Below are 25585 nucleotides of genomic sequence, written 5' to 3'. Positions count from 1 at the left end.
GTGGCCGGGGGGGGGGGGGGCGGGGGGGGCAGCCCCCCCCCCTCCTTTTTTCCGCTGTAGGATGTTCCCCTTCCCCCCCGCATGGTGCCCCCCCCACCCCGTCCCCACGCACACGGAGATAAACCCGTAGGAACATATAGAGCAGCCCCGGCCGGGGGGGGCGCGGGGGGGCCCCGGGGGGCGGGAGGGCCCCGGGGGGGGCGGGGGGCCGGGGGGGGACCGAGCCGCCGCCATTGTGCTTCGTCGTGAGCGAGTCGGTGCCACGTTTCTTGTGTTTTTTTTCCCCGTTTTGTTCCGTTTTTTACCGTTTACAGGGCGGGGGGCGGGGGGGGGGCGGGTCTGGGGTAGGGGGGGGGTGGGGGGGGGTGGGTGCAGCGGGCCCGGTTGTGCCGCGACCGCTCGTTCCTGCTCGGCAAAGAGAGTCCGTTGTTGACCGTCCGCCGTCCCGGTGCCGTTTGTTTCCGCCGCGATGGGGGGGGCGGGCGGAGGGGGGGGGTCGGTCCCTTCTCAGGGGCCGCTGCGGCCCCTCCCGGCGATTCGGCGGCCGCACGTGGCCCGGTTCCGGCGCCGCTTGGTGACGTCACGGCGCGGCGCTTCATCTCATTGGACAACGTGCGGGTCACGTGGGGGCGGTGCGCCGGAAGCGGATCCCGCCGTGGCCGTGGAGACGGGACGCGGCGGGGCCGGGCTGGGCCGAGCCCCGGTACCGGGGGGGACCCCAAAACCTGGCGGGGGGGACGGGAGGGGTGTGGAGAGCGGGCGGGGGCGGGAACGGGGCTTCGAGGAGGTGCCGGGGGTCTCGATCACGGGGGAGTTGGGTCGCGGTACCGGCAGCATCGGGGTGTTGGGGTGCCCCAGGGGGTTCCCAGTACCGAGGCTGCGGCGGGATCTGGGTGCGGGGGGTTCCGGTACCGGGGCCGGAGGGGGTCCCAGTGGAGGGGGGGGGCGGTCCCCCGTTTGTGGCGAATCCCGGGGTCGCTGATCGGGGTCGTGATCGGGGAGCCTGGGGGGGGGCGGGGGGGGGGCAGTAACAGGAGCTGAGGGTCCCTCGCGGGGGGGGGGGCGGGGGTATCCCTGCTCCGGGGCTACGGGACGTGCTGACACCCCCCCCGCCCCCAGCCATGGAGGGGCCCCCCGCCCCCGACGACCCCGACCGGCAGGCGCAGGAGTACGTGACCCGGCTGCGGGGCCCGGGGATCCCTCCCGGCTGCCCCCCACCGCCTCCCCCCGCCGCTGCCCCGACCCCGGGGCCCAGTCCCCCCGTGCCCCCTCCGCCGCGGCCCCCCCTGGGGCTGAAGCGGCCTCCCCCGGGCGGGGGGGACGCGGGGGGGCTGCTGGCGCTGCCGCTGGAGCTGCTGCTGGAGATCTGCGGGTACCTGGGGGCGCGGGAGGTGCGGGGGGTCCTGCCCCGCGTCTGCCGGGCGCTGCGGGACGTGGCCCGGGACGCCGTGGCCTGGCGGCTCCGGCTGCAGCGCAGCGCCCGCGGGGCCTTCCCCGTCCTGGAAGGTGGGTCTGGGGTGGGGGGGGGGGGACGGGGCGGGTGGGGCACCCCCAGAACATCGCTGAGGGGTGGGGACATCCCTAATGCTCCATTTTCGTGGCTCAGTCAACCCTGAGGGGGCTGTGGGACACCCCGGAGAGCTCGTGTGGGGAGTTGGGGCCCCCTCTGATCCCCTGTGACCTCCCATTTCCCCGCAGCGGGTTGGAAACACCCCCCCCCCCCCCCCCCAGTGCCCTGTGTCCCCACTCTGCCAACCCCAAGGTGTCTATGGGGCGCTGCGTGGGGTGACAAGGGCGGGTTGGGGCCCCCCAGTGCCCCAGATCCCGCCCCCCCCCCCATCAGTTCGGTGCCCCCCATTTCTCCGCAGAGGAGGGGTTCGACTGGTCGGACGCCTGCGTGGACCTGGAGGAGCACCTGCAGCGCTGGGGGGGCGGCGGGGCCCCCATGCAGCACTTCTCGCTGGACGAGGGACACTTCGCCTCCGTCGACTCCGTCCTCCTGCTGCAGGTGGGGATGGGCCAGGCCAGGAGTGGGGGGGGGGGGGGGGGGGGGTCCCCACCTTACTTTTGACCCCCCCAACCTGACAGGGAGGGACCCTCTGTGTTTCGGGCGCCCGCGACCGCAACGTCAACCTGTGGGACCTGCGGCAGCTGGGCCGGGCCCCCGGCAAGGTGCTGGTGAAGGCGCTGGGCACCGAGCGCAACGGGACGCACAAGGTGGGGGCGCAGCCATTATCCCCCCCCCCCCCGTTTCCCCCCTTGGGGAGCTGCTGGGGGGGTCCTGGGGTGGTTTTGGGCCCGGTGACGGGGTCGGGTTCTCCCTCCCAGGGCTGGGTCTGGTGTTTGGCCTCCCGGGACAACAAGGTGTGCTCGGGCTCCTGGGACAGCACGGTGAAGCTGTGGGACCTGGAGGCCGAGGGGCAGCAGTTTGGGGAGATCAGGTAACACCTGGGGGGGGGCCCCAGCGGGGTTTGGGGGGGGGGTCCCAAGGAGGGGGGCACTGGCCAAGCCCAGCCCTCCCCTCCCCCGCAGGGAGAAGGCGGCTGTGCTGTGTCTCTCCTACCGCCCCGACGTCCTCGTCACCGGCACTTACGACAAGACGGTGACGGTTTACGACCCGCGAGGTTGGTCCTGCCTGGGATGGGGGGTTCCCTGGGATGGTTGAGGGACGGGGACGCACTGGGGGTGCCCCCCAGCTCAACCCCCCCACACTCCTCCGGCAGCCGGCCAGGCCCTGGTGCGCAGCTACAAGCCCCACGCCAGCGCCGTCCTGTCCCTGGCGGCCGACGACCGGCTCATCGTGTCGGGCAGCGAGGACCGGACCCTCGTCGTCTTCGACCGACGGGCCGACGGGGTCCTCCAGCGGCTGCAGGTGGGGTCCTGCTGCCCCCCAACACCACGGGGGGGCTGGGACAGGGCTGGGGGCTCTGACCCTCCTCACCTGCTGCCATTGGGGCTCCAAGATTTGGGGTGCAGCAGGATCTACCCCCCCCTCCCCTAAAGCTTTTTTTCCTCCCCCCAGCTGGAAAATTACCTGCTCTCCATGTCGTACCGGGGCACGCAGCTCTGGGCCGGGGACAACCAGGGCCGGGTGTACGTCTTCGGGAACAGCGCCGGCAGCTTCCAGCCCGCCCGGGTAGGGACCCCGAGGGGGTTTGGGGGGTGCAGGGGGGTCCTCGGTGCCCCCCCGATGCCTCGTGGTGTATTTTTGTGTCCCCCTGTCCCGCAGTACTTCGACGTGGGGCACCGGCTGCAGATCACGGGGCTCTGGCACTCGCCGGGGTCCCTCTTCACCACGTCCACGGACAGGACGCTGCGGGTGAGGGTCCCTCCGTCCCTGTTACGTGGCGCCGGGCTGGGGGGGGCCCTCGCTGGGCGGGGGGGGGGGCCCTGCTGATGCTTTTGGGGGGTACCGGAGGGCTACGAGCGGCTTTCGCTCTCTCGCAGATCCACGTCCCCACGGACCCCCCCCGCACCATCTGCTCCTGGACGCACGACGACGTGCTCAACGGGGTGAGGAGGCGCCTGCCCCTTCGCGACGCGGCTGCAAGCGCCTCGGCTTTCCCCCGGATTTTTGTCTTTCCCCTGTTGGGTTTTTTTCATTTTCCCCCATCTTTTATTCTTTTTTCTCCATCTTTTTTTGTTTTTCCTCCATCATTTTTATTTTCCTTTTTTCTTTCCCCATCTTTCTTCCCCCTTCTTTTTTCTTTCTTCTCCCACCTTTTTTTTTCCTTCCCCATCTTTTTTCTTTCTTTCTCCCATTTTTTTCTTTCTTTCCCCATCTTTTTTCTTTTTCCTCCATCTTTTTTTGTTTTTCCCCCTTTTTTCTTTTCCTTTTTTCTTTCCCCATCTTTCTTCCCCCATCTTTTTTTTTCTTCCCCCATCTTTTTTCTTTATTTCCCATCTTTTTTTCTTTCTTACTTTCTTTCCCCCCCATCTTTCCCCCGCCACAGTGTCTGTGGTGCTGGTCCTTGTACCAGGGGCTCCCTGGGGTGAGGACACGTCCCCTCCCCAGGCAGGGGGTGTCCCCCCAACAGCCCCCTCCGTCCCCCTGACGCTCCTCTCGTCCCCCCCAGATCAGTGTGGAGGGCGACGTGGTGGCAGCCGCCTCGGGAGGCCTCTCGGTCGAGGTGTGGAGGCTCCGGACCTGACGTGCTGCCGCGGTCCCGCACTCGCACTGCCCGGGGAGGGGGGCTGGGGGGCTCCGCGCCGCCGGGGGGGCCCGTCCCTGCTCCCAGCGGGCTCCCGCCAGGCGCGGGGTCCCCCCTGCACCCCCCGGCACAGAGGAGACGGGCTGGGCCCTGGGCCCTCGGTGGGGCTGGAAGCTGCTGCCTGTTCATGGGTATTAAAAGGATTTGACTGGAGCGGAGGTTGCGTCCCCCCGCGGGGGCATCCGTGGGTTTGGGACGAATTTGGGCGGTTTCGGGGTAACCCCGGTCCGGCGCCATGCCCCTGACCTGCGGCCTTTCGCTTCCGGAAGTCTCTTGCCCCTCCGCGGCCACCGTCTCTCCTTCAAGATGGCGGCGCGCAGCTGTACGGCAGAGCGCGGCCAGGGCCAGCAAGATGGCGGCGCGCAGCCGCAGCGGGCGGTGCGGCGCCGGGGTGGGCGGGCCAAGATGGCGGCGCGCAGCGGCGGCGCGGCGGAGTGAGGCGTCCGCGGCCCCATGGCGACGCCGGGGGAGGCCCCGGCCGCGGCTCTGCGCGCCGTGCTGCAGCCGAGCGGGCCGCTCCCGGCCGAGAGCCTCCCGGTGCGCGGGTACGACTTCGCCGGCGGCCCGGACCACGCCGCGCTGCTCCGCTCCTTCCGCACCACCGGCTTCCAGGCCACCAGCTTCGCCCAGGCCGTCGCCGAGATCCACCGGATGGTGGGAGCGCCGGGACCGGGGGGCGGGGGGGGGTGTCCCGGGCGGAGCCGGTCCTGACCCCCCCGCCCCGCTCCCGCAGATCGCGGCGAAGCTGGAGCCGCTGAGCGAGGAGGAGCGGGGCCGCGCCGGGCTGGGGGGGCTGCGCCCGCCCTCGGGCTGCACCATCTTCCTGGGCTTCACCTCCAACCTCATCAGCTCCGGCGTCCGGGAGACCATCCGGTACCTGGTGCAGCGCAACATGGTGCGGGGGGGCGCGGGGGGGACACCCCGAGACCCGGCGGGAGCCCTCGTGTCCCGGGGGGGTCCCCTGGGCCGTCCCCGAGGTCCCGGTAGCGTTCCCAGGGGGATGCACCCGCTCCCCAGGCCGGCCCTGGGGTCCCCAGCTTGTCCCTGGGGTCCCTTTGGGGCTCCTGGTTCGGTCCCTGAGGTCCCCGGGGGGTCCCCGACATTCCCGGCTGTTCTCTGGGGTGTCCTGGGGGTTCAGCCCTGTCCTCAAAATGTCCTTCGGGTTGCTGGAGGTTCCCCCAAGGCCCCCCCCCTTGTCCCCTCCTTGTTCCCGGGGGTCCCCTCCTTGTCCCCAGGGTGTCCCGGGGGTCCCCTTCTTGTCCCCGGGGGTCCCCGGGGTCCCGACGCCGCCTCTGCCGGGGCAGGTGGACGTGCTGGTGACCACGGCGGGGGGGGTGGAGGAGGATCTCATCAAGTGTCTGGCACCCACCTACATCGGGGACTTCAGCCTGCGGGGCCAGGACCTGCGCCGGAGCGGCATCAACAGGTAACGGGGTCCCCTCCCTGGCACTGGGGTCCCCTCCTGTGCCCCAGTCCCCTCCCGGGCTGAGCCTGTCCCCTCCCTGGCACTGGGGTCTTCTCCCTGTCATCAGGGTCCCACCCTGACCCCAGGGCCCCCTCCCCATCACAGGGGTCTCCTCCAAGGCACTTGGGTCCCTCCTGGGGTCCCCTCCCCATCGCTGGAGTCCCCTCCTGGCCCCAGGGTCTCCTCCCAGCCTGAGCCTGTCCCCTCCGTGGGTCCCCTCCCTGTCACCAGGTCCCCTCCCCAGCACTGGGATTTCTCTCCCTGTCATGGGGGTACCCCCCCGGCACCAGAGTCCCCTCCTGATCCCAGGGTCCCCTCCCCATCACTGCGGTCCCCTCCTGGCCCTGGTGTCCCCTCCCGGGCTGAGCCTGTCCCCTCCCTGTCACTGGGGTCCCCTCCTGGGCCTCAGGGTCCCCTCCCCAGCACTGGGGTCCTCTCCCTGTCATCAGGGACCCACCCCAGCACCACTGTCCCCTCCTGACCCCAGGGCCCCCTCCCTATCGCTGGGGTCCCCTCGCAGGCTGAGCCTGTCCCCTCCCCATCACTGGGGTCCCCTCCCAAGCTGAGCCTGTCCCCTCCCCATCACTGGGGTCCCCTTCTGGCCCAGGGGTCCCCTCCCGGGCTGAGCCTATTCCCCCCCCGCCCCCCCCCCAGGATCGGGAACCTGCTGGTGCCCAACGACAATTACTGCAAGTTCGAGGACTGGCTGATGCCCATCCTGGAGCAGATGGTGGAGGAGCAGGAAACGCAGGTGGGGGGCAGTGGGGGGGGCGTCGGGGGGGGGACCCCGGGTGCTCCCCAGCTCGGGGGGAGGGTCCTGAGCACGGGGCTCCGGCAGGGCGCGAGGTGGACCCCGTCCAGGATGATCGCGCGGCTGGGCAAGGAGATCGACCACCCCGAGTCCGTCTGCTACTGGGCACAGAAGGTAGGGAGGGAGGGAGGGGCAGGGGGGGGACGGTCACGGCGAGGGGGGGCACCGCGGGGGGGTCACTGCCCGTCACCCCCCTCCCCTTTTCCAGAACAACATCCCGGTGCTGAGCCCGGCGCTGACCGACGGCTCCCTGGGGGACATGATCTTCTTCCACTCCTACAAGCGCCCGGGGCTGGTGCTGGATATTGTGGAGGGTGAGTGGGGCCCTGGGGGGGGGTCGGGGGGCCCCACTGTGGATTCTGGGGTCCCCCCCTGGATCCTGGGGTCCCCCAACAGCCGTCTCTGCCCGCAGACCTGCGCCTCATTAACACCCAGGCCATCTTCGCCAAGAAGACGGGGATGATCATCCTGGGCGGGGGGTTGGTGAAGCACCACATCGCCAACGCCAACCTGATGGTGAGGGGGGGGGACACGGGGACAGGGGGGCCCCCCCGGGGACGGGGCGCGGGGGCTCACCCCACTCCTCGCCCCGCAGCGGAACGGGGCCGATTTCTCCGTCTACGTCAACACGGCGCAGGAGTTCGACGGCTCCGACTCGGGGGCGCGGCCGGACGAAGCCGTGTCCTGGGGCAAGATCCGGATGGACGCCACCCCCGTCAAGGTGGGACGGGGGTCCTGGGGGGGATTTGGGGTGCCCGGGGGGGGGCTCCCCGACCCTCACCCCCTTCTCCCGTGCCCAGGTCTACGCTGACGCCTCCCTGGTTTTTCCGCTGCTGGTGGCGGAGACGTTTGCCCAGAGAGCTGACGCCTTCCCCGAGGGGACACCGGGGGACTGAGCCCGCGGCGGGGTGTCCCTGGGGGAGAGCCCCCAATCTGGGGGGGCCCTGTGCCCAATTTGGGGAGCTGAGCCCCCAATTTGGGGGGGCGCCCAGTACCTCTGTGGGGGCTCCTGCCTCAACGCCCCCAGGCTCCACTCCCCACGCCTGAAACGCCAGTGGGGAGAGTGGGGGTGGCTCCCCCGACAGGGGGAAGGGGGGAGCCGGGACCCCCCCGTCACCGTCCACTTGTCCCCAGCCCCCCCCACCATCTGCCTGTCCCCAGCCCCCCCCGCCCACCATCTGCCTCTCCCCACCCCCTCCCCAGCGCTTGTATTTATTTGAGCTGCTCAGGGGTCCGCACGCTCCCAATAAAGCACCACGGTTTTCTCCTTGCCCTGGGTTTATTCCTCGTTCCTGGGGGGCGCAGGGGGGGCCCCCCAAAACCCGCGTCAGGGCCCGGGGTCCCCCTGGGGCTGGAAGGTCTCCTCGCGCCAGAGCTGGACGTGGCCCTCGGTGGCAGCCAGCAGGCAGGGCAGGGTGGGGTGGAAGGCGAGCGACTGCACCACGCCGCGGCCCACGGCCAGGCTGAGCGCCAGCGAGCCCTGTGAGGGCGGTGGGGGGGGGGTGAGAATGTTGGGGGGCTCCCCCAGGACCCCCAAACGCGGGTTCAGTCCCCCCCCGCCACACCCGCTCACCTCCACCAGGTCCCAGAAGTAGACGCTGCCGTCCTCGGAGGCGCTGCCCACGTGCGTGTCCTGCTCGCTCAGCACGCAGTCCAGCCGGTACGCCGTGCTGCGGTGGCCCGTGTACCTGCGGGGGGGGGGACACGGGGTGAGGTGGGGGCCTCCCCACAGCCCCCCCGGGGGGGCGCAGGGACACAGGGAGGGGGCTCGTACTCGCCCAGCAGCTCCCCCGTCTCCTTGTCCAGCAGGCGCAGGGTGGAGTCCAGGCTGGCGGCCAGGGCGCACTGCCCGTCCTTGCTGAAGCAGACGCTGGTGATGGGGCCTGGAAGGGGACAAAGGTTTGGGGGGGGCCCTGGGGAGCCCCCCCTTGTCCTTGGGAGCCCCCCTTGTCCTTGGGAGCCCCCCCGCTGCCCTCACTCACTCCCGATGTAGTCGGAGTAGAGCTGGCCAGCGCGCAAGTCGTAGCGTCGGACGCGGCCATCCACGGAGCTGCGGAGAGGGGGAGTTAGTGCAGGGGGGGCCCCGTGTCCCCCCCCCCAGCGCATCCCCGTGTCCCCCCAGTGTGTCCCCGTCCCTCACCCCGAGAGGATCTCGTGGTCAGACACTTTCACGCTGGAGACGCCGTCCTTGGCCTCGTCCAGCACCTGGACGGGGTCGGGGCGACGTGAGCGACAGTCCCAGCACCGGACGGTGGAGTCAATGGAGCCTGGACGGGGCGGGTGGGGTGGAAAAGGGGGTGTCGGGGGGGGGCTCTGGTGCTGGCAAGGCCCCCCCAAGACCCCTCACTTACCAGAGACAATGATGGTGGCCTCCTCATTGAACTGGACGCAGTTCACCTTCTGCAGGAGAAGCAGGGAGTCAGCGCCCTGCAGGGAGCCCCGACCCTCCCAGGGCTCCCCATGACCCCCCCAGGGCCCCCCATGAACCCCCCATTTCCTCACCCCCACCCTGCAGGGAGCCCTGACCCCCCAAGGGCCCCCCACAACCCCCCTGTTTCCATGCCCCTGCCCCACAGGGAGCCCCAACCCCCCCAAGGGCCCCCCACAAGCCCCCCATTTCCTCACCCCCACCCCGCAGGGAGCCCTGACCCCCCCCAGGGCCCCCTCCAGCCCCCTTGTTTCCTGAGCCCCGACCCCCCCCCCAGGGACCCCACAAGCCCCCCATTTCCTCACCCCCGCGTGTCCCCGGTATTTGCGGACCACTTGCCCGGTGGCCACGTCCCACAGCGCCACGGTCTTGTCGGCCCCGCAGGAGCAGAGCTGGCTGTTGTCAAAAGAGCTGGGGCGGGGGGGATAGGGCCACTCATCAGCGGGGCTGGGGGGTCCCCAAGCGATGGGGGTCCCCCGCAGCCCCCCCCCTTACCCGGCGGCGTCCAGCACCTCGTAGCCGTGGCCCTGGTAGGTGCGCAGGGCCGTGCCCTTGTGCGGGTTCCAGAGCTTCAGGGACTTGTCGCTGCCGCAGGTCAGGCAGTAGTTCCCATCCACTGGGGAGGGGGGGGCTGAGGTGACCCCCCCAGCACCCCCAAATGGGCACCCCCCTCCCCAGGAGCTGGGATCCCCAGTTACCCCCAGGGACAGGAGCCCGGGTCCCCTTTCCTCCTCCCTGGGATGGGGACCAGGAGTGGGACACACACACACCCCCCCCCCCCGCTTCCCCCCTTGCGATGGGATCAAAGAGTTGGGGTCCCCCCGCCCTGGGATGGGGCGCGGGTCCCTGTTCACCCTGTCCCGGGTCCCCGTTCCCCTCCCCGGGATGGAGCCCGGGTCCCTGCTCCCCCCCCGGGATGGGGTGGGGGTCCCTGTTCACCCTGTCCCGCGTTCCCGCTCACCCCCCCGGGATGGGGTGCGGGTCCCCGTTTCCCCCGCCGCGGGTCCCCGTTCCCCTCCCCACCAGGGAGCCCGGGTCCCCGTTCCCCCCCGGTCCCACCGTTGAACCGGACGGCCCGCACCGCGCCCTGCCCGCACTCCAGTGTCCGCACCCGCTGCCGCGGCAGCTCGGGGCGGGCGGGCCGCGGCCGCGGGAAGGCCATGGCGGACCGGGGCCGGGGCCGGGGCCGGGGCCGGGGCTGGGGCCGGGGCCCGGGGCCTCTTCCGGCGGCGGCGGCGGAAGCGGGCAGCGGGGAGACATGGCGGACCCGCGGCGACCAGCGCGGGTGGCCAGGTGGGGCTGGGGGCAGCGGGAGGGACCGGGAGTGGGGGGGGGACCGGGGCACGGGCACGTCTGACGCCGCCGCCCCCGCCAGGTACAAGCCACCGGCCACCGAGACCAACCCGGCGCTGGAGGATCCCACCCCCGACTACATGAACCTGCTGGGGATGGTCTTCAGCATGTGCGGGCTCATGCTCAAGGTGGGGGCACCGGCACCGGGGGGGCACCGGGACTGGTCCGGGGTGGGCGGGGGGGTGGTATTTTGGGGGCTGAGGGCCGTGGGGGGGGCATAGGGGCCATGCCCAGGGGGATTAGGGGGGGACAGGGACCATCACTGGGGGGGTCAGGGGGACAGGGACTGTCCACAGGGGGGTTCAGGGGGACAGGGGCCATCACTGGGGGTCTCAGGGGGACAGAGACTGTCCCCAGAGGGTTCAGGGGGACAAGGACCGTCAGGGGGACAGGGACTGTCCCCAGGGGGGTTCAGGGGGACAGGGCCCATCCCCAGAGGGTTCAGGGGGACAGGGACCATCACTGGGGGGGGTCAGGGGGACAGAGACTGTCCCCAGGGGGGTTCAGGGGGACAGGGACCATCACTGGGGGTCTCAGGGGGACAGAGACTGTCCCCAGGGGTATGCAGGGGGACAGGGGCCATCCCCAGAGGGTTCAGGGGGAACAGGGACCATCACTGGGGGGGTCTCAGGGGGACAGGGACTGTTCCCAGTGGGGTTCAGGGGGACAGGGGCCATTCCCAGAGTGTTCAGGGGGACAGGGACCATCACTGGGGGTCTCAGGGGGACAGAGACTGTCCCCAGGGGGGTGCAGGGGGACAGGGGCCATCCCCACAGTGTTCAGGGGGACAGGGACCATCACTGGGGGGGTCAGGGGGACAGGGGCCATCCCCAGAGGGTTCAGGGGGAACAGGGACCATCACTGGGGGGGTCTCAGGGGGACAGGGACTGTTCCCAGTGGGGTTCAGGGGGACAGGGGCCATTCCTAGAGTGTTCAGGGGGACAGGGACCATCACTGGGGGTCTCAGGGGGACAGAGACTGTCCCCAGGGGGGTGCAGAGGGACAGGGACCATCACTGGGGGTCTCAGGGGGACAGAGACTGTCCCCATGGGGGTTCAGAGGGACAAGGAGCATCCCCAGAGGGTTCAGGGGGAACAGGGACCATCACTGGGGGGGTCTCAGGGGTACAGGGACTGTTCCCAGTGGGGTGCAGAGGGACAGGGACCATCCCCAGAGTGTTCAGGGGGACAGGGACCATCACTGGGGGGGTCAGGGGGACAGAGACTGTCCTCAGGGGGGTTCAGGGGGACAGGGACTGTCCCCAGGGGGGTGCAGGGGGACAGGGACCATCCCCACAGTGTTCAGGGGGACAGGGACCATCACTGGGGGGGTCAGGGGGACAGGGGCCATCCCCAGAGGGGTCAGGGGGAACAGGGACCATCACTGGGGGGGTCAGGGGGACAGGGACTGTCCCCAGGGGGGTTCAAAGGGACACGGAGCATCCCTAGAGGGCTGAGGGGGGACAGGGTCCATCCCCGGGGTGGTTCAGGGGGACAGGGGCCATGCCCAGGGAGGGGTCCTCACGCCGTAGCCCTCCACCCACAGCTGAAGTGGTGCGCCTGGATCGCCGTCTACTGCTCCTTCATCAGCTTCGCCAACTCCCGCAGCTCCGAGGACACCAAGCAGATGATGAGCAGCTTCATGTGAGTGTTGGCGGCTCCGGATCCGGCCCCGGGTGCTGCATCCCCTGCGGAGGGGACAGACCGTCCTGGTTTTGGGGGGGGTCTCTGAAGCCCGGGCTGGTGTCTCTCCCCCTTGCAGGCTCTCCATCTCAGCCGTGGTGATGTCCTACCTGCAGAACCCCCAGCCCATGTCCCCTCCCTGGTGACAGCCGGTGGCATTCCCTGGGGCGGGCGCTCACCGTGGGGGAGGCAACGGGTTGTGTCAGGGCCGGGACAATAAAGGGGGTGCCGGGGCGGAGCTGGTGGTCCTTGTGGTTTGTACGTACCGGCGTGGGCTGGACCCTGCTCGGAGCCGCGGCGTCAGCAGGCGGATGGGGTGGGTGGATGGACCCCCCCAGGGCTTGGGGGGAGCCCCAGGGGGGCGGGACCCCGCTTGGGGGATCTGGGGGGGAGCAGTGGGGTGTGAGAGCTGGGGGAGCCCCAGGGGGCTGTGTGGGGCCTGCGGGGACTCCAGGGGGAGCCCTGGGGGCTGAGGGAAGCCATGGACGAGGGGGGCCCTGGGGACGGCCAGAGCTGAGGGGTCCCCCCTGCACCCCGGCGCCATCGCCTCTGTGAGGGGTCCGGCTCCTCGATGCCCCATTGGAGGAGAGAGCTGCCCGTCTCTCGCTCTCCACCAACCACGGTTCGGCGGGGGCGGGGTTTCAGGAGCTGCCACACGTTATTGGCTACTGGGCGCTCTCCCGCCCGCGGGAGGGACCGTTGGTAACACCCGCCCCGGGAGGTGGGACTCGCGATGTCAATCATGGGCGCTCCTCCTTCTCATTGGACCCTGTCCGTTATGGCACCGCCCCACCTGTGGGGTCTTCGCCGCCTTCCGTTACGCCCCGCCTCCGCGCTCAACAGCCAATCAGTGGCGGCTTCCCCCGCCCCTCGCCGTCCATTGGCTCCCACTGGCCCAGGGGGCGGGGCGGGGCGGGGAGCCCTCGGGTCATGTGAACGGGCGGTCACATGACCGCGCCCGCGAGCTCGATGGCGGTGCCCGGGGCGGCGGCGCTGCTGCTGCTGTTCTTCGGGGCGGCCGCGGGCTGCGGGTACCAGGTGGGGCGGGGAGAGACCTGGGGGGAACCGGAGCGTCCTGGGGAAACTGGGAGGCACTGGGGACATCAGGATGGACTGAGGGAAGCGGGAGAGGCTGGGAGCACTGGGGAAACGGGGACTGGGAGAGACTGGGGGGAACTGGGAACCCAGGAGGGACTCGGGGGGTGACTGGGAGGAGCTGGGGTGGGAGAGACTGGGCTGAGAGAGCTGGGATACTGGGAGAGACTGAAGAGAACTGGGGAAACGTGGATGGGGCAGCCAGGGTGGGACTGGGGGAACTGGGAGGGAGCAGTGGGGGACTGGGAGAGGGAAACTGGGACGGTTTGGGCCTGGGGAATGGGAAGGGGTTGGGATCTGGCATGGTCTGGGATGGGGAGCACTGGGGAGAGGCTGGGATGGGGGGGCCCTAGGGGAGGAAGAGGAGGATTTGGGGGTGTAGCCAGTGACAGTCACGTGCACCAGCTGGGCTGTCACTGGGGGGGACACCCGGGCGTCCTGGCCTGTCCTCCCCCCCCACCCCTCCCCCCCCAGGGCCTTCTGGCTGCTGGTTTTGAGCAGCCGATTACATCCTCTCCCACAACCCAGCGGCTTCCTCCGGAAACAGTTGGGACGGGGAGGGGGTGAGGGGGCGGGGGGACACACGGGGTGTGGGCACAGCCCCGTACGAGCCCCCAGAGACTCCGCTCGCGCCCGCAGTCGTGTCCGCCCACACGCCCCGACCTCCTCAACGTGCACCTGGTGCCCCACACGCACGACGACGTGGGCTGGCTCAAGACGGTGGAGCAGTACTTCTACGGAGGTGGGTGACCCCCCCGCCGCGGGGAGGTGGGGGCTGGTCCCCAGGGGACGGGTGGTGACGTCCCCAAGGCCACCCCGCCGCGGGGACGGGGGGGCTGGTCCCCAGGGAACGGGCGGTGACGTCCCCAAGGCCACCGCAGCGCCTGCCGGGACGGAGGTGACGCTCCAAGGCCACTGTGGGGGCGACGGGACAACAAGTGCCAGAGATGGAGCCCGCAGCCTCGGGGGGGGCAGGTTGGGCTCAAGGGACATTTGTCCCCCCCTTGGGACGGGGACAGGACCCCGCTTTCTGCCTGTTGGCCCCAGCGCAGCGTTGTGACCCCCATTTGCCTCTTGGTTTTGCCCCTCGGGACCCCTGGACCTCTCTGTGTCCCCCCCTCCTTGTCCCCTGGATGTTTCTGTCGTCCCCCCCTTGTTTTCCCCCACAACCCCTGGACGTTGCTGCGACCTTGTGTGTCCCCCCACCCCATGCCGTGCCCCCCACAATCCCTGGATGTCACCTGTGTCCCCGTGGATGTTACCATGACCCTGTGCCCACCCCCCCCAGCCTGTTACGGTGCTGCTGGGTGACCCCCTCCCCCCCTTCCCCGGTTGCCCCCGTCAGTGCATAACGAGGTGCAGCATGCGGGGGTGCAGTACATCCTGGACTCGGTGGTGGCCCAGCTGGTGGCCGACCCCTCCCGTCGCTTCATCTACGCCGAGGTGGCCTTCCTGGCCCGCTGGTGGAGGCAGCAGGACGAGGCCACGCGCCGCACCGTGCGCCAGCTCGTAGAGCAGGGTGTGAGGCGGGGGGGGTCCCCGGAGGGGGATGTGGGGTCACAGGGATGAGGAGGAGGGGGATGAGGTATCCTTAAGGGGTCATGGGGGGCACACAGGGACGTGGGGGGTGGAATTGGGGTGTCCTTGGGGGCACACAGGGACGTGGGGGGTGGAATTGGGGTGTCCTTGGGGCACACAGGGATGTGGGGGGTGGAACTGGGGTGTCCTTGGGGGCACACAGGGATGTGGGGGGTGGAATTGGGGTGTCCTTGGGGGCACACAGGGATGTGGGGGGCGGAATTGGGGTGTCCTTGGTGGGCAGGGATGAGAGGAGTCAACGACTGGGGTGTTCCTTGGAGGATGGGGGGGCGCTGGAGTGTTATGGGGGGACAGGGACTGGTGGGGGGGGACTGGGGTGTCCCTACAGGGACTTAGGCTGGGTACTGGGGTGTCCCCAGTGAGATGGAGATACAGGAGCTGCGTAGGGACATGGGGGGGACTGAGGTGTCTCGGGGGGGTTGTGGAGGGGGAACTGGGGTGTCCCTGGGTGCGATGGGCATGGGGGAGGTGCATGGGGACGCACCTCTGAGGGGGCACAGAGGCCTGGGGCGAGGCTGGGGAGCCTGGGGTGCCCCTGAGGGACTCGGGGTGCTGCTGGCGTGAGGTGCTGCGTGTCCCTGAGCGCCCCCTGCCCCGTCCCCACAGGGCGCCTGGAGTTGGTGGGGGGGGGCTGGTGCATGAGCGACGAGGCGGCCGCCCACTACGGCCCCATCATCGAGCAGCTGGCGCTGGGCCGGCGCTTCCTGCGCCGGGAGCTGGGGGCCTGCGGCACCCCCCGCGTGGCCTGGCAGATCGACCCCTTCGGGCACTCCCGCCAGCTGGCCGCCATCTTCGCCCAGGTGGGAGCCCCCCCACCCCCCCCCCCCAAAGCTCCGTGGGGGACCCCAATGTCCAGGCTGACCCCCTGCTCCCCGCAGATGGGCTACGACGGGCTCTTCGTGGGGCGCGTGGACCACCAGGACAAGGCGAGGCGGGAGCAGCGGCGGGAGATGGAGCTGCTGTGGCGGGCGAGCGGGAGCCTCCCCCCCCCCGCCGCTGACCTCTTCACCGGTGGGACGGGCTTGGGGGTCCCTCCGGTTCCTCCCCACCCTCCCTGAGCCCTTCCTGGGGGCTGGCCCTGCCCTGGGGTGCCCCACTGGGTGTTGCCCTCCCCTGTCCCCCTCCCTCTGTCCCTCTGTCCCCTCCATTCTCAGGGTCCCCTCCCGGATTTCTTGTCCCCAGGGCTGACCCCGTTCTCCATCCAGCTGATCCCCACCCTGCCCCCAGCCCAGCCGCCCCGTCCCCAGGCTGACGCGGGGTGTGTGTGGGGGGGGTGTGACTGTCCCCAGGTGTCCTCCCCAACGTCTACAACCCGCCGTCGGGGTTCTGCTGGGACCAGCTCTGCTCCGACCCCCCCGTGGTGGACGAGGACAGCGAGGAGAACAACGTGGACGGCGTCGTCTCCGCCTTCCTGCAGATCGCCAACGCCCAGGTGGGTGCCCCTGGGTGCTGGGGTGCTCCCTGGGTCCTGGACACCAGCGTTTCCGCCCCTCCCCGACCCTGAGATGGGGGGTGCTGACCTTTCCTGCCCCCCCGCCCCCCCCCCCACCGCAGGCCGAGCGCTACCGCACCAACCACATCATCATGACGATGGGCTCCGACTTCCACTACGAGAACGCCAACCTCTGGTTCAAGAACATGGACAAGCTCATTGCCCACGTCAACGCCCGGGTGAGTGGGGTCCCCCCTGTGACCCCCACCCCATATCCCCGCTATCTGCTGCCCCACCCCCAGCCCCATCTCACCCCCCACCCCGTTTTTTCCAGCAAGCCAACGGCAGCCGCGTCCATGTCCTTTACTCCACCCCGTCCTGTTACCTCTGGGAGCTGCACCAGGCCAACCTCTCCTGGTGAGGCGGGGAGGGGGGGGCCTGAGGGGGGACCCCAGGCGCTCGGGGGGGACAGACAGACAGACAGACGTGGCTTTCCTGCAGGTCCCTGAAGACGGATGACTTCTTTCCCTACGCAGACGGCCCCCACCAGTTCTGGACGGGTTATTTCACCAGCCGACCCGCTTTCAAACGCTACGAGCGTCTCAGCAACAACTTCCTCCAGGTGGGACAGTGGCCTGGTCACTGGGGTCCCCCCCCCTGGCCGATGGGGTCCCCCGTCCCTCCCCCTGACCCCCCCTGCCCTCCCGGCAGATCTGCAGCCAGCTGGAAGCTTTGGCAGGGCCGGCAGCGCGGGAGGGTCCCTACGGGCCTGGGGACAGCTCTGTGCTCCGTAAGTGCCGATGTGGGGCCCTTGGGGACGCCCCCCCGGACCCCCGTGACACCCCTTTTGCCCCCCTCCCCGGCAGGTGAAGCCGTGGCCGTGGCTCAGCACCACGACGCCGTGACCGGCACCGAGAAGCAGCATGTGGCCAACGACTACGCCAGGCAGCTGGCAGCAGGGTGGGAGAGCTGCCAGGTAGGGCCCCGCCACCTGGTTTTGGGGGGACAGACGGGGTTCAGGGGGTGCAGGGCCGGGGCTGGGGGGACCAGCATCATGTCTGTGGGTCAAACTGGTGTCTGGGGGGGGTGAACTGGTGTCTGGTGGGGACAGGAGCTGGTGGGCATCTTGGGGATGAGCCACTGAGCCTGGCCAGTGTTTTGGGGACAAGCTGGGATCTGGGTGGCCAGAGGACAGGAGTTGGTGGCCATGGCCAGGGGGGATGAGCCCGTCATTCCCGGCTGCACCGTGTGACCGTCCCCCGCCCCGTTCGTGGCAGCTCCTGGTCGCCAACGCCCTGGCCAGCCTCAGCGGCAGCAAAGAGAACTTCATCTTCTGCAACGCCCTCAACGTCAGCGTCTGTCCCCTGACGGAGGCAGCCGGCCGCGTGAGCACCTTGGGGGGGGCCTGGGGGGGTCGCAGGGGGGGTCTGGGGGGGCCGCGGGGCTGAAGCTCCGTGTCCTTCTGTCCCCCAGTTCACCGTCATCCTCTACAACCCCCTGGGCCGCCGCGTTTCCTGGCCCATCCGGCTGCCGGTCAACGGGGCGTCCTACGCAGTGACAGACCCCCAGGGCCAGCCTGTGCCCAGCGAGGTGAGCCCGGGCCAGCTGCTGTTGCCCCCCCCCGCCCACCCGTGGCCCCCCCCTGACCCTCCCTGCCCGTCCCCAGGTCGTCCCCGTCTCCAACTTCACCCGCCGGCTGCGGGGGGACAGCGGCAGCGCTGCGCGGGAGCTCCTCTTCCAGGCCTCCGCGCCCCCCCTGGGCTTCAGCACCTTCACAGTCTCCCGGCTGAGCCGTGGGAACCCCCCCGCGCCCCCCACCCACACCCCAGTGTCATCGCAGCCTCAGGAGATCCAGAATGAGGTACAGACCCACGGCGGGGGCTGCGTTTCCCCCACCGGGTACCGGGCAGACGCGGTTTGGGGTGTTTCCCCACGGGGTCCTGGGGCCTGGAGCCGGTCCCGGCAGGGGGAAACCCACAACCTTAAGCCCCCAGTGGAGTCACACCTCCGTTGGCCCAGTTAAACCAGTACTGGGGTGACGGGAGGAGCTGGGGGTGTGGGAGGGGGCTGAGCGGGGTGCTCGACCCACAGCATGTCCGGGTGCTCTTCGACCCCCTCACCGGGCACCTGAAGGAGATCCAGAACCTGGACAAGAGCATCTCGCTGCCCGTCTTCCAGAACTTCTACTGGTGAGCACTGGTGGGGCCTGGACACCCAGATCCCTTGTGGGGGACCTTCCTCCACCTCCTCCTCCTCCTCCTCTCGTCCCAGGTACAACGCCAGCATCGGCAACGATGAGAGCCCCCAGGCCTCGGGCGCCTACATCTTCCGCCCCAACAGCTCCGAGCCCATCCCCGTCTCCAAGCGGGTCTCCACGTACCTGGTGAAGGTGGGTGGTGGGGACGGTGGCTCTGGGGGTGACCCCGGGTGCTGGGGGTGTCCCCGGGGTGCTGAGCACCCCCCCAACTCCCTTGCAGAACACGCTGGTGCAGGAGCTCTACCAGAACTTCTCCTCGTGGTGCTCCCAGGTGGTGCGGCTCCGCACAGGGCAGCCCTACGTGGAGCTGGAGTGGACCGTGGGGCCCATCCCTGTGGCGTGAGTTGGGGAGGGGTGAGGCGGGGTGGGGGGGGGCCCCTCGGAGCCCCCATCTCACCCCCCCGCCTCTCCCAGGGACGGTTGGGGCAAGGAGATCATCAGCCGCTTCGAGACGCCGCTGCAGACGGACGCCCGGTTTTACACCGACTCCAACGGGCGGCAGATCCTGGAGCGCAGGTCGGGGCTGGCCCGGGCGCTTGCCACGGCCCCCGTGTCCCCCCCTTGTGTCCCCCCCTCCCCGTAACCAGGCTCTGCCTCATCCCCAGGCGCAACTACCGTCCCACATGGAACCTGAACCAGTCAGAGCCCGTGGCGGGGAATTATTACCCCGTTAACACCCGCATCTTCATCAAGGTACCGGCTTTGGGGCGGTAGGAGGGAAACGGGGCTGAGGCCAGGGCAGAGCTCATCACACGTGTGACCCCCTTCCCTCCCTGCCCTCAGGACAAGAAGTTCCAGCTGACGGTGCTGACCGACCGCTCGCAGGGCGGCAGCAGCGTCTTCGACGGTTCCCTGGAGCTCATGGTGAGGGGACGCGGCGCGGGCGGTCCCCGGGGCGGGGGACGCGCCGGGATGTAACCGCCCCCCCCGCTCCCCCTCCAGGTCCACCGGCGGCTCCTGTACGACGACAACCGGGGTGTGGGGGAGCCGCTGGTTGAACTGGGAGCCGATAAGCAGGGACTGGTGGTCCGCGGCCGCCACCTCGTCCTCCTGGACACGGTGGAGTCGGCGGCCGAGCGGCACCGGCCGCTGGCACAGGAGCTGGTCCTGGCGCCCTACGCGGTGCTGGCACCCGGCGGGGGCCCCTCGTACGCCCGCGGCCTGCGGCAGGTGAGGTGGGCAGGGGGTGCCTGGGGAGCTGGGGGGGAGCTGCTGCTGTGCCCCCCCCGCCCCCGCCCCTCACCCTCTGCTCCCTAGTTCTCGGCGCTGCGGCAGGAGCTGCCCCCCAACATCCACCTGCTGACGCTGATGCCCTGGGACACCGACACCCTCCTGCTGCGCCTGGAGCACCAGTTCGAGAGGGGCGAGAGCACCAACGGCTCCCAGCCCGCCACCGTGGACCTGCTGGTGAGTCACTGCGTGCCGTGGGGCCGAGCCCATTGCCGTGGGGCCGAGCCCGGCGCTGTGGGGCCGAGCAGGGGGCCATGGGGCTGAGCCTGGTGCTGTGGGACCGAGCGTGGGGCTGAGCCTGGGGCCGTGGGGCTGAGCCCAGTGCTGGGGGGCCGAGTGTGGGGCTGAGCCCGGCGCTGTGGGGCCGAGTCTGGTGCTGAGCCCAGAGCTGTGGGGCTGAGCGTGGCCAGGAGCCGACCCTGTGGCTGGGCTCCCCCCCTGGCTCAGCCTGCCCCAGCCTCGAGGGGCTCCCCCCCCCCCCTCCCCTTCCCGGGGCCGCTCCCCCCCCCTCCCCTTCCCGGGGCCGCTCCCCCCACTGGGACCAGCCACGGGCTGTCGCTGACACATTTTTTTCCCCTTCCCAGAACCTTTTCTCGGCTTTTACCGTCACCTCGGTGCAGGAGATGACCCTGGGAGCCGACCTGCCCCTCAAGGACATCTCCCGCCTGATCTGGACCCCACAAACAGGTACTGGAGGGGGTCTGGGGGGGCCCGGGGGGGGCCGTCAGCCTCCCCTCACCCCCTCCCATCTCCTCCCAGGTCCGGCCCAGCCCCGACCAGTCCCCAAACTGGACCCGAGCCGGGTGACGCTGCAGCCCATGGAGATCAGGACCTTCCTGGCCACGGTGCAGTACGCGGCACCTGGGGCTGGCCCGGGGGGGCTGTGAGCAGCCCCAGCGCAACTGGGGGGGGCAGAGCCCCCCCCCCCAACCTCACAAGTGTATTAAAACCCATGAGACTCTTCTCAGGCGCCGTTTAATTGGGGCGAGAGGCAGCGTCAGGGTGGGGGGGCGCGGCCGGGGGCCCCCCCTCGTGCGAGTAGCAGCACTGGTCACCCAAAGAGCAGTTTCCCTGGGGGAGGGGGAGGAGGAAGGGGGTGAGGGGCTGCGCCCCGCCCCAGGGCTGCCCCCCACTTCTTCCCTGCCCCCCCCCTGCCTTGTTCCCGGGGCCCCCACCCACCTCCTTGAAGCGTTTGCAAGGGAAGTGTTTCAGGCTCGTGCCGTCGTCCGTCCGCTCCGTCCGTTTGTTCTGGTGTCGCTTCCGTTTCTCCTGGAGGGAGGGAGAGATGCCGCCCCTGGAGGCGGGGGGGGGCAGGCCGGGAGCTGAGGATCAGGGTGCAAGGGGGGGAGAAAGTCTGCATGCCCCCCCCCCCCCCCCCCCCCCAAAAAAAAAAAGGGCAGAACAAGGGACCCATCTCTTCCCTTTTTTTAGCGGCTCCTGATCCTCCCTCCTGGCAAAGGGGGGGGGAAACATTTTGGTCTCACTTATTTGGGGGGGGGGGGCAGCTGCTGGCAGCCCAATCCCACCATCAGACCCCCGAGAAGCCCCCCCTGCCCCTACCCAGCCTTGGCCTTGGCCTTGGGCCCCCAAAAGGCTTCAGGGTTTCCTGGGAACCGCTTCAAGCCCCGTTTTCTGGAGCTGGGGTTGGCGTCGTCACGGAGCGTGAAGGAGGCCTGGAGCCTGGAGGGGGAAAAAGCGGGGGAGGGGGGGTGTCAGGTCCATCTTGGGGGGCTCTGGGTGGCCCCCCCCCAGCCCTGGGCTTGTTGCAGGGGGCTGCTGCGGGGCCGTACGTGGGCTCCACAGCGAGGATGCGGGAAGCCGGGCTGGTCTCAGCGAGTCGCTCACGCTTCACGGGGTGGATCTTGGCCTGGGGGAGACAATTGGGGTGGGGGGTGTTGAGCGCAGCCCCAGTGACGGGGGGGCCGGGGGGGTGTCCCTGAGCCCCCTCCTCACCCAGCAGCGCATGATGTCCCAGAGCACGGCAGGCGGCGCGTCCGTCTTGACGGCGTTCTTGCAGGCGTGGGAGAGCGACACGCGGTAGCCGGCGTGCAGGAGAGCGGACCTGGGGGGCAGGAGGGGATATTTGGGGTGCCCCAGGGGTTGGGGGGGGGATTTGGGGTGCCCCAGGGGTTGGGGGGGGGATTTGGGGTGCCCCTACCTGAACTGCAGCAGCGAGGGGGTGTTGCAGTGGATGGTGCTGCTGAGGCTGTCGAGGGTGTAGTAGAGGGGGACATCGCCGAGCTCCTGCCCCGGGGAGCAGCAGAGTCAGCGCCAGCCCCAAACTGGGGGGGGGGGCTTGGCCCTGCCTGAGCTCAGGGCCCCCCCTGTCCCCTCCCTGTCACCTCAGTGATGACGCTGAGCATCCCCCGCATCCTCTCCTCAGTCTGGAAGCGCCCGGGGCTGCTCTCCAGCGCCGCCAGCACCCGCTCCACAAAGGCTGGGTCGTGCAGGGGCTCAGCCCACATAGGGCCACCCAGCTGAGGGTGGGGGGGGGGACACAGGGAGAGTGGGGGGGTCAGTGCTGGCATGGGGGGGTCACTGAGGGGACGGGGGACAGCGGGATGTGCACCCACCTGGTGCCGCTGCTGGCAGAACTCGCAGGTGGGACCCACGGGCGGCCCCGTGGCTGCCCCGTACTTGAAGCTGGGAAGGGAAATCTGAGGTGTGAGCAGCCCCCCCCAAACCATCCCAGGGCCCCCCCAGGCTGTCACAGCCCCCCCCCCCGCCCCCCAAGCCTCGCCATACCCGGTGCCGTGACTCGTGACTTTGCCCAGGCGCTGGAGGTGGTGGGTGCCGCAGCCCACGCAGTGGTACACCAGCGCCTGCTTGCTGCCGGGACAAGGAGGGGTCAGGGGCAAAGGGAGGGTGCAGAAACCCCCCCGCCATGGCCCCCCCACGTGTGTTATGTGTCCCCCCCCCTCACCTGGCCGAGGCCTTCACCTTCGCTTGCCCCGTGAAGACCCGCACGAAAACCCGGACGTAGAAGTCGGCGCTGACGGAGAGCAGCGGCACGACGAAGCGCTGGTAGCAGTTGGCGCGACTGTCCAGGCTGTGCAGGATGATCCGGAGGGCCTGGGGGGGGCGGGGGGGCAAACACGATGGCCCTGATCCGCTGCCCCCCACCCCCCTGCTGCTGGCAGGAGCGTGGTGGTCCCGGGGCCCCCCCCCCCGAGCACTCACCATCTCGTGGCAGAACTTGCCCTTGAGAGACACGGCCCCGTATTTGCTGTAGCAGGTCTCGGCGCTGTTCCCTGCCATCACGCCCATGTCCGTGCAGGTGACACAGAGCAGCCCTGGGCACGTTGGGGGGGGTCAGGATGGACCCAGGTATTGGGGAACCCCCCCCACACCCTCTCCCCGGCCGCTGCCGCTCACCTCCCTCGCTCACAGCCTGCACCGCGGCGTCCAGGAAGGGCGCGGGGCTGCCGTAGGGGTCCAGGTCGATGACGTCGAAGGGCTCCCTGTCCGCCTTGCACTGGTACATCAGCATCCTGGGGGGCGGAAATGGGGGGGCCCAGAGCAACGGGGACCCCAATCAGCCCCCTTGGCTGCCCCAGATGTGCCCTGCCCCCCGCCAAACCCCATAGGAACCGAGGCCTCTGCCCAGCGCACGCTGGGAGGGGCTGGTGGGGTCCTCCCAAACCAGCCCCCACCTTGTGGCTGCGTCCCCCGGGGCAGGGGGACAGGGTGTCCCCTAATAACCACCCCCGTGGGGACACTGGGACCAGTTTGGGGCCCCACCAGTACAGGGGGAAAACCCCAGCAAGACCACTGAGGTGGTTGGGGCCACGCACAGGGTGGCCCGAGGGTGGGGGACCCCCACAAAGCTTCAGGGTGGGCTGCTGGGGCGCAGTGGAGGGGAGGGGGTACCTGGCGTCGGCCATGCGGGGGGTCACCAGGTCGCCCACCCCGTTGAAGGCCACGTTGCGGGTCATCAGCTCCACGGCCCGGGCCGAGAAGTCGTTGGCCACCACGGCCCGTAGCCCTGGCACCTCCTTGGCGAAGCGGATGGAGCGGAGCCCCGAGGCCGCCAGCGCCTCCAGCACCCGCAGCCCTCCCTGTGGGGAGAGGGTGATGCCGATGGGGGCTCGGGGGGGGGTGTCCGTGGCAGCCCCCCCCCCCCCCGCACCTTCCCACAGTGCCCCCCCCACGCCAGCACCTCGCACACTTCTCCCGGCTTCGCCATCCGCGGGGCCTCGGGGCCGTCGGGCGCCGGCGCGGTGTCACCGTCCCCGTTCTCTGGGGGTTGGGGACTGTCCGTGTCCATCTTCTCCTCCCCAGGGAGGGTGACTGGAAAAGTGGGGGGGGGCGGTGGCAGAGTCCAGAGGACCCCCAAGGGTGGGGCCCAGGGGGAGCGCAGGGGATGGGGACGCCGAGTTGGTACCTACCCCGGATCCCCTTCGGCTGCAGCTGGAGCCGAGCGAACTCAGTCATGACGGCGCAGCTGGGGGGGACGCGGCGTCAGGGACACTGCTGGGGGAGGGGACAGGGGACAGGACCCCCTGTAGTCCCCCTGGGACCCCCCAGAGCCCCCCCCAGTCCTCCCAGGACACCCCAGAGCCCCCTGGGACAGCCCAGAGCTCCCCCTGACACTCCCAGGACACCCCAGAGCCCCCCCCCCAATCCTCCCAGGCTACCCCAGAGCCCCCCCTTGATGCTCCGAGGACACCCCAGAGCCCCCCCTGACACTCCCAGGACACCCAGAGCCCCCTGGGATAGCCCAGAGCCCCCCCTGATCCTCCCAGGCCACCCCAGAGCCCCCCCTCGATTCTCCCAGGCTACCCCAGAGCCCCCCCTTGATGCTCCGAGGACACCCAGAGCCCCCTGGGATAGCCCAGAGCCCCCCCCCCGATTCTCCCAGGCCACCCCAGAGCCTCCTGGGACAATCTCATGGCACCCCCCGACCCTCCTGGAACACCCCAGAGCCCCCCCGCCCCAAGACACCGCTAGGACAACCCCGAGCCCCCCCCGCCCCCCCCCCCAGCCCCGCTCACGTCAGGTCGCGGTTGAAGCCCTGCACGGGGTTGTAGAAAACCTCGTTGGCGCTGGGGAAGAGGATGGTGGCTCGGCCCTCGGTGATCAGCGTCTCGCCGGCCCCGGGGGGCCCCCCCGCGCCCGGGGGGGGACCGGAGCCGTTGGGGGAGGCCCCGTCCATGGCGGGGGGCCCGCGGGGGGGGCCCGGGTAGGCTCTGCGAAGGGTGCTTAAAGCGGCCGCTGCGGGGTGGGGGGTGGGTGTGTTAGTGCTGCACTGGAGCAGCTCTGGGGGGACGGGGCTGGTTGGGGGGGGCGGGGAAATGGGGGGGGGGCACACTGGGGGGAGCCCGAAAGCGGGAGCAAGAGGCGGGGAATGCGGGAGGGGACGGGCCCCCCCGCCGGGGAAGGGGGGCGGCGGGTTTGAGGCGAGAACACACGGAGCCCCCCGAGGTGCCGGGGCGGGGTCAGACCCCCCCAGGACGGGGCCGAAGGAGACACAGACCCCCCCACCCCCCCCCCCACGTGGCGCGGGACAAAGCCGAGCGCCCCTAAACCCCGCACGTGCCCCGCCAGGCCCCGCCCCCTGCAGGCCCCGCCCCCGCCGCCCCCCCCCCCGGCCGGTCTCCGCCGCTCACCCGCCCGCGCCGCCCCGCGCATCCTCCGCACCACCCCTCAGATGGGCGCCGCCATGTTGCGGCGGGCGGAACGCGGTCACGTGACACCCCCCCCCCCCCCCCCACCCCGCGGCGGACGGCGCCCCGCGAAGGCCAAGAAATGCTCCGCCCGCCCCGAAACGCGGCCGGGAAACCTGATCCCGGGGAGGCGGGGAGGGAGGGGGAGGATTCCAGGAGACAGATCCCGGCCCGATCCGCTCGGGATCCGCCCGGGGGGTCCCAAGGGATCCCGCGGGGGGGGGGCGCAGGGGTACCCGTGGCTGCACGTGTCCGCCGCGGGCGGGGGGCGGCGCGGGGGGCGGCTCGGCGCTCGGCTGGCCGGGCCTGCGGCGCGGCGCGGCGGCTGCGCATGCGCGGGTGGCGTGCCGGGCGGT

General features: G+C 70.5%; 6 protein-coding genes across 13 annotated transcripts; 4 read left to right on the top strand and 2 right to left on the bottom strand.

Moving 5' to 3' along the window:
- Positions 1–43: 43 nt before the first annotated feature.
- On the top strand, positions 44–4364 carry FBXW9 (F-box and WD repeat domain containing 9). Of its 3 annotated transcripts, XM_074857480.1 has the most exons (11): positions 595–703; positions 1120–1506; positions 1869–2008; positions 2089–2217; positions 2329–2441; positions 2533–2624; positions 2724–2872; positions 3023–3136; positions 3230–3319; positions 3448–3513; positions 4077–4364. In XM_074857480.1, the coding sequence occupies exons 2-11, from the start codon at positions 1122–1124 to the stop codon at positions 4149–4151; spliced, it is 1353 nt and encodes a 450-aa protein (XP_074713581.1). In that variant the 5' UTR covers positions 595–703; positions 1120–1121; the 3' UTR covers positions 4152–4364. The 3 variants fall into 3 exon arrangements, with proteins under 3 accessions (XP_074713580.1, XP_074713581.1, XP_074713579.1); XM_074857479.1 differs by lacking the exon at positions 4077–4364 and having other exon boundaries at positions 44–703; positions 1120–1168; positions 3448–4048; XM_074857478.1 differs by lacking the exon at positions 4077–4364 and having other exon boundaries at positions 3448–4048.
- A 221-nt stretch (positions 4365–4585) lies between these two features.
- Positions 4586–7758, top strand: DHPS (deoxyhypusine synthase). Of its 4 annotated transcripts, none has more exons than XM_074857484.1 (9): positions 4586–4865; positions 4945–5084; positions 5516–5637; positions 6331–6427; positions 6515–6601; positions 6696–6801; positions 6900–7003; positions 7083–7208; positions 7288–7758. In XM_074857484.1, exons 4-9 carry the CDS (start codon positions 6386–6388, stop codon positions 7381–7383), a joined length of 561 nt encoding a protein of 186 aa, XP_074713585.1. In that variant the 5' UTR covers positions 4586–4865; positions 4945–5084; positions 5516–5637; positions 6331–6385; the 3' UTR covers positions 7384–7758. The 4 variants fall into 4 exon arrangements, 3 of the variants coding, with proteins under 3 accessions (XP_074713585.1, XP_074713582.1, XP_074713584.1); XM_074857481.1 differs by having other exon boundaries at positions 4589–4865; positions 4945–5106; XR_012627334.1 differs by lacking the exon at positions 7288–7758 and having other exon boundaries at positions 4589–4865; positions 4945–5106; positions 6884–7003.
- On the bottom strand, positions 7748–10122 carry WDR83 (WD repeat domain 83). The gene is made up of 9 exons (XM_074857485.1): positions 9975–10122; positions 9411–9531; positions 9221–9326; positions 8839–8887; positions 8628–8754; positions 8470–8537; positions 8262–8370; positions 8061–8175; positions 7748–7967 (listed from the first exon to the last, which is right to left on the bottom strand). Exons 1-9 carry the CDS (start codon positions 10075–10077, stop codon positions 7815–7817), a joined length of 951 nt encoding a protein of 316 aa, XP_074713586.1. The 5' UTR covers positions 10078–10122; the 3' UTR covers positions 7748–7814.
- Positions 10094–12188, top strand: WDR83OS (WD repeat domain 83 opposite strand). The gene is made up of 4 exons (XM_074857486.1): positions 10094–10208; positions 10291–10396; positions 11814–11911; positions 12030–12188. Exons 1-4 carry the CDS (start codon positions 10174–10176, stop codon positions 12094–12096), a joined length of 306 nt encoding a protein of 101 aa, XP_074713587.1. The 5' UTR covers positions 10094–10173; the 3' UTR covers positions 12097–12188.
- A 711-nt stretch (positions 12189–12899) lies between these two features.
- MAN2B1 (mannosidase alpha class 2B member 1) lies at positions 12900–20526 on the top strand. Its single transcript, XM_074857490.1, has 24 exons — positions 12900–12988; positions 13685–13787; positions 14391–14564; positions 15251–15444; positions 15523–15655; positions 15934–16076; positions 16199–16315; positions 16411–16493; positions 16578–16698; positions 16788–16866; positions 16943–17052; positions 17354–17461; positions 17550–17666; positions 17743–17937; positions 18168–18265; positions 18348–18465; positions 18554–18672; positions 18748–18849; positions 18939–19026; positions 19117–19197; positions 19276–19503; positions 19591–19740; positions 20148–20250; positions 20323–20526. Exons 1-24 carry the CDS (start codon positions 12920–12922, stop codon positions 20448–20450), a joined length of 2961 nt encoding a protein of 986 aa, XP_074713591.1. The 5' UTR covers positions 12900–12919; the 3' UTR covers positions 20451–20526.
- TRMT1 (tRNA methyltransferase 1) lies at positions 20523–25505 on the bottom strand. Of its 3 annotated transcripts, none has more exons than XM_074857492.1 (17): positions 25466–25505; positions 24558–24777; positions 23952–24007; positions 23723–23853; positions 23434–23621; positions 22939–23054; positions 22744–22856; positions 22487–22635; positions 22309–22392; positions 22137–22206; positions 21906–22040; positions 21722–21807; positions 21517–21625; positions 21354–21430; positions 21124–21243; positions 20743–20857; positions 20523–20634 (listed from the first exon to the last, which is right to left on the bottom strand). In XM_074857492.1, the coding sequence occupies exons 2-17, from the start codon at positions 24716–24718 to the stop codon at positions 20539–20541; spliced, it is 1806 nt and encodes a 601-aa protein (XP_074713593.1). In that variant the 5' UTR covers positions 24719–24777; positions 25466–25505; the 3' UTR covers positions 20523–20538. The 3 variants fall into 3 exon arrangements, with proteins under 3 accessions (XP_074713593.1, XP_074713592.1, XP_074713594.1); XM_074857491.1 differs by lacking the exon at positions 25466–25505 and adding an exon at positions 25173–25262; XM_074857493.1 differs by lacking the exon at positions 25466–25505 and adding an exon at positions 25173–25262 and having other exon boundaries at positions 20743–20832.
- Between the last annotated feature and the right edge of the window lie 80 nt (positions 25506–25585).

The sequence above is a fragment of the Strix uralensis genome, unplaced genomic scaffold (genome assembly GCF_047716275.1).
Source record: "Strix uralensis isolate ZFMK-TIS-50842 unplaced genomic scaffold, bStrUra1 scaffold_219, whole genome shotgun sequence".
Taxonomy (NCBI): Eukaryota; Metazoa; Chordata; class Aves; order Strigiformes; family Strigidae; genus Strix; species Strix uralensis.
This window is presented reverse-complemented; position numbering and strand designations above follow the sequence as displayed.

Coding starts and splice junctions, on each gene's coding strand:
- FBXW9 (XM_074857478.1), top strand. CDS start 1,122: ATGGAGGGGCCCCCCGCCCCCGACGACCCCGACCGGCAGGCGCAGGAG. Junction 2,442..2,532: donor CAGCAGTTTGGGGAGATCAG/GTAACACCTGGG, acceptor CCTCCCCCGCAG/GGAGAAGGCGGCTGTGCTGT. Junction 2,625..2,723: donor GACGGTTTACGACCCGCGAG/GTTGGTCCTGCC, acceptor CTCCTCCGGCAG/CCGGCCAGGCCCTGGTGCGC.
- DHPS (XM_074857481.1), top strand. CDS start 4,665: ATGGCGACGCCGGGGGAGGCCCCGGCCGCGGCTCTGCGCGCCGTGCTG. Junction 5,638..6,330: donor CGCCGGAGCGGCATCAACAG/GTAACGGGGTCC, acceptor CCCCCCCCCCAG/GATCGGGAACCTGCTGGTGC. Junction 6,802..6,899: donor GGTGCTGGATATTGTGGAGG/GTGAGTGGGGCC, acceptor CTCTGCCCGCAG/ACCTGCGCCTCATTAACACC.
- WDR83 (XM_074857485.1), bottom strand. CDS start 10,077: ATGGCCTTCCCGCGGCCGCGGCCCGCCCGCCCCGAGCTGCCGCGGCAG. Junction 9,327..9,410: donor GAGGTGCTGGACGCCGCCGG/GTAAGGGGGGGG, acceptor CCCCCGCCCCAG/CTCTTTTGACAACAGCCAGC. Junction 8,538..8,627: donor GACCACGAGATCCTCTCGGG/GTGAGGGACGGG, acceptor CCCTCTCCGCAG/CTCCGTGGATGGCCGCGTCC.
- WDR83OS (XM_074857486.1), top strand. CDS start 10,174: ATGGCGGACCCGCGGCGACCAGCGCGGGTGGCCAG. Junction 10,397..11,813: donor TGTGCGGGCTCATGCTCAAG/GTGGGGGCACCG, acceptor CTCCACCCACAG/CTGAAGTGGTGCGCCTGGAT. Junction 11,912..12,029: donor CAGATGATGAGCAGCTTCAT/GTGAGTGTTGGC, acceptor TCCCCCTTGCAG/GCTCTCCATCTCAGCCGTGG.
- MAN2B1 (XM_074857490.1), top strand. CDS start 12,920: ATGGCGGTGCCCGGGGCGGCGGCGCTGCTGCTGCTGTTCTTCGGGGCG. Junction 14,565..15,250: donor GCGCCAGCTCGTAGAGCAGG/GTGTGAGGCGGG, acceptor CCGTCCCCACAG/GGCGCCTGGAGTTGGTGGGG. Junction 18,673..18,747: donor GTGGGGCCCATCCCTGTGGC/GTGAGTTGGGGA, acceptor CGCCTCTCCCAG/GGACGGTTGGGGCAAGGAGA.
- TRMT1 (XM_074857491.1), bottom strand. CDS start 25,194: ATGCGCGGGGCGGCGCGGGCGG. Junction 23,622..23,722: donor AGCCGGGAGAAGTGTGCGAG/GTGCTGGCGTGG, acceptor CTCTCCCCACAG/GGAGGGCTGCGGGTGCTGGA. Junction 20,858..21,123: donor AAGGCCAAGGCCAAGGCTGG/GTAGGGGCAGGG, acceptor CCCCGCCTCCAG/GGGCGGCATCTCTCCCTCCC.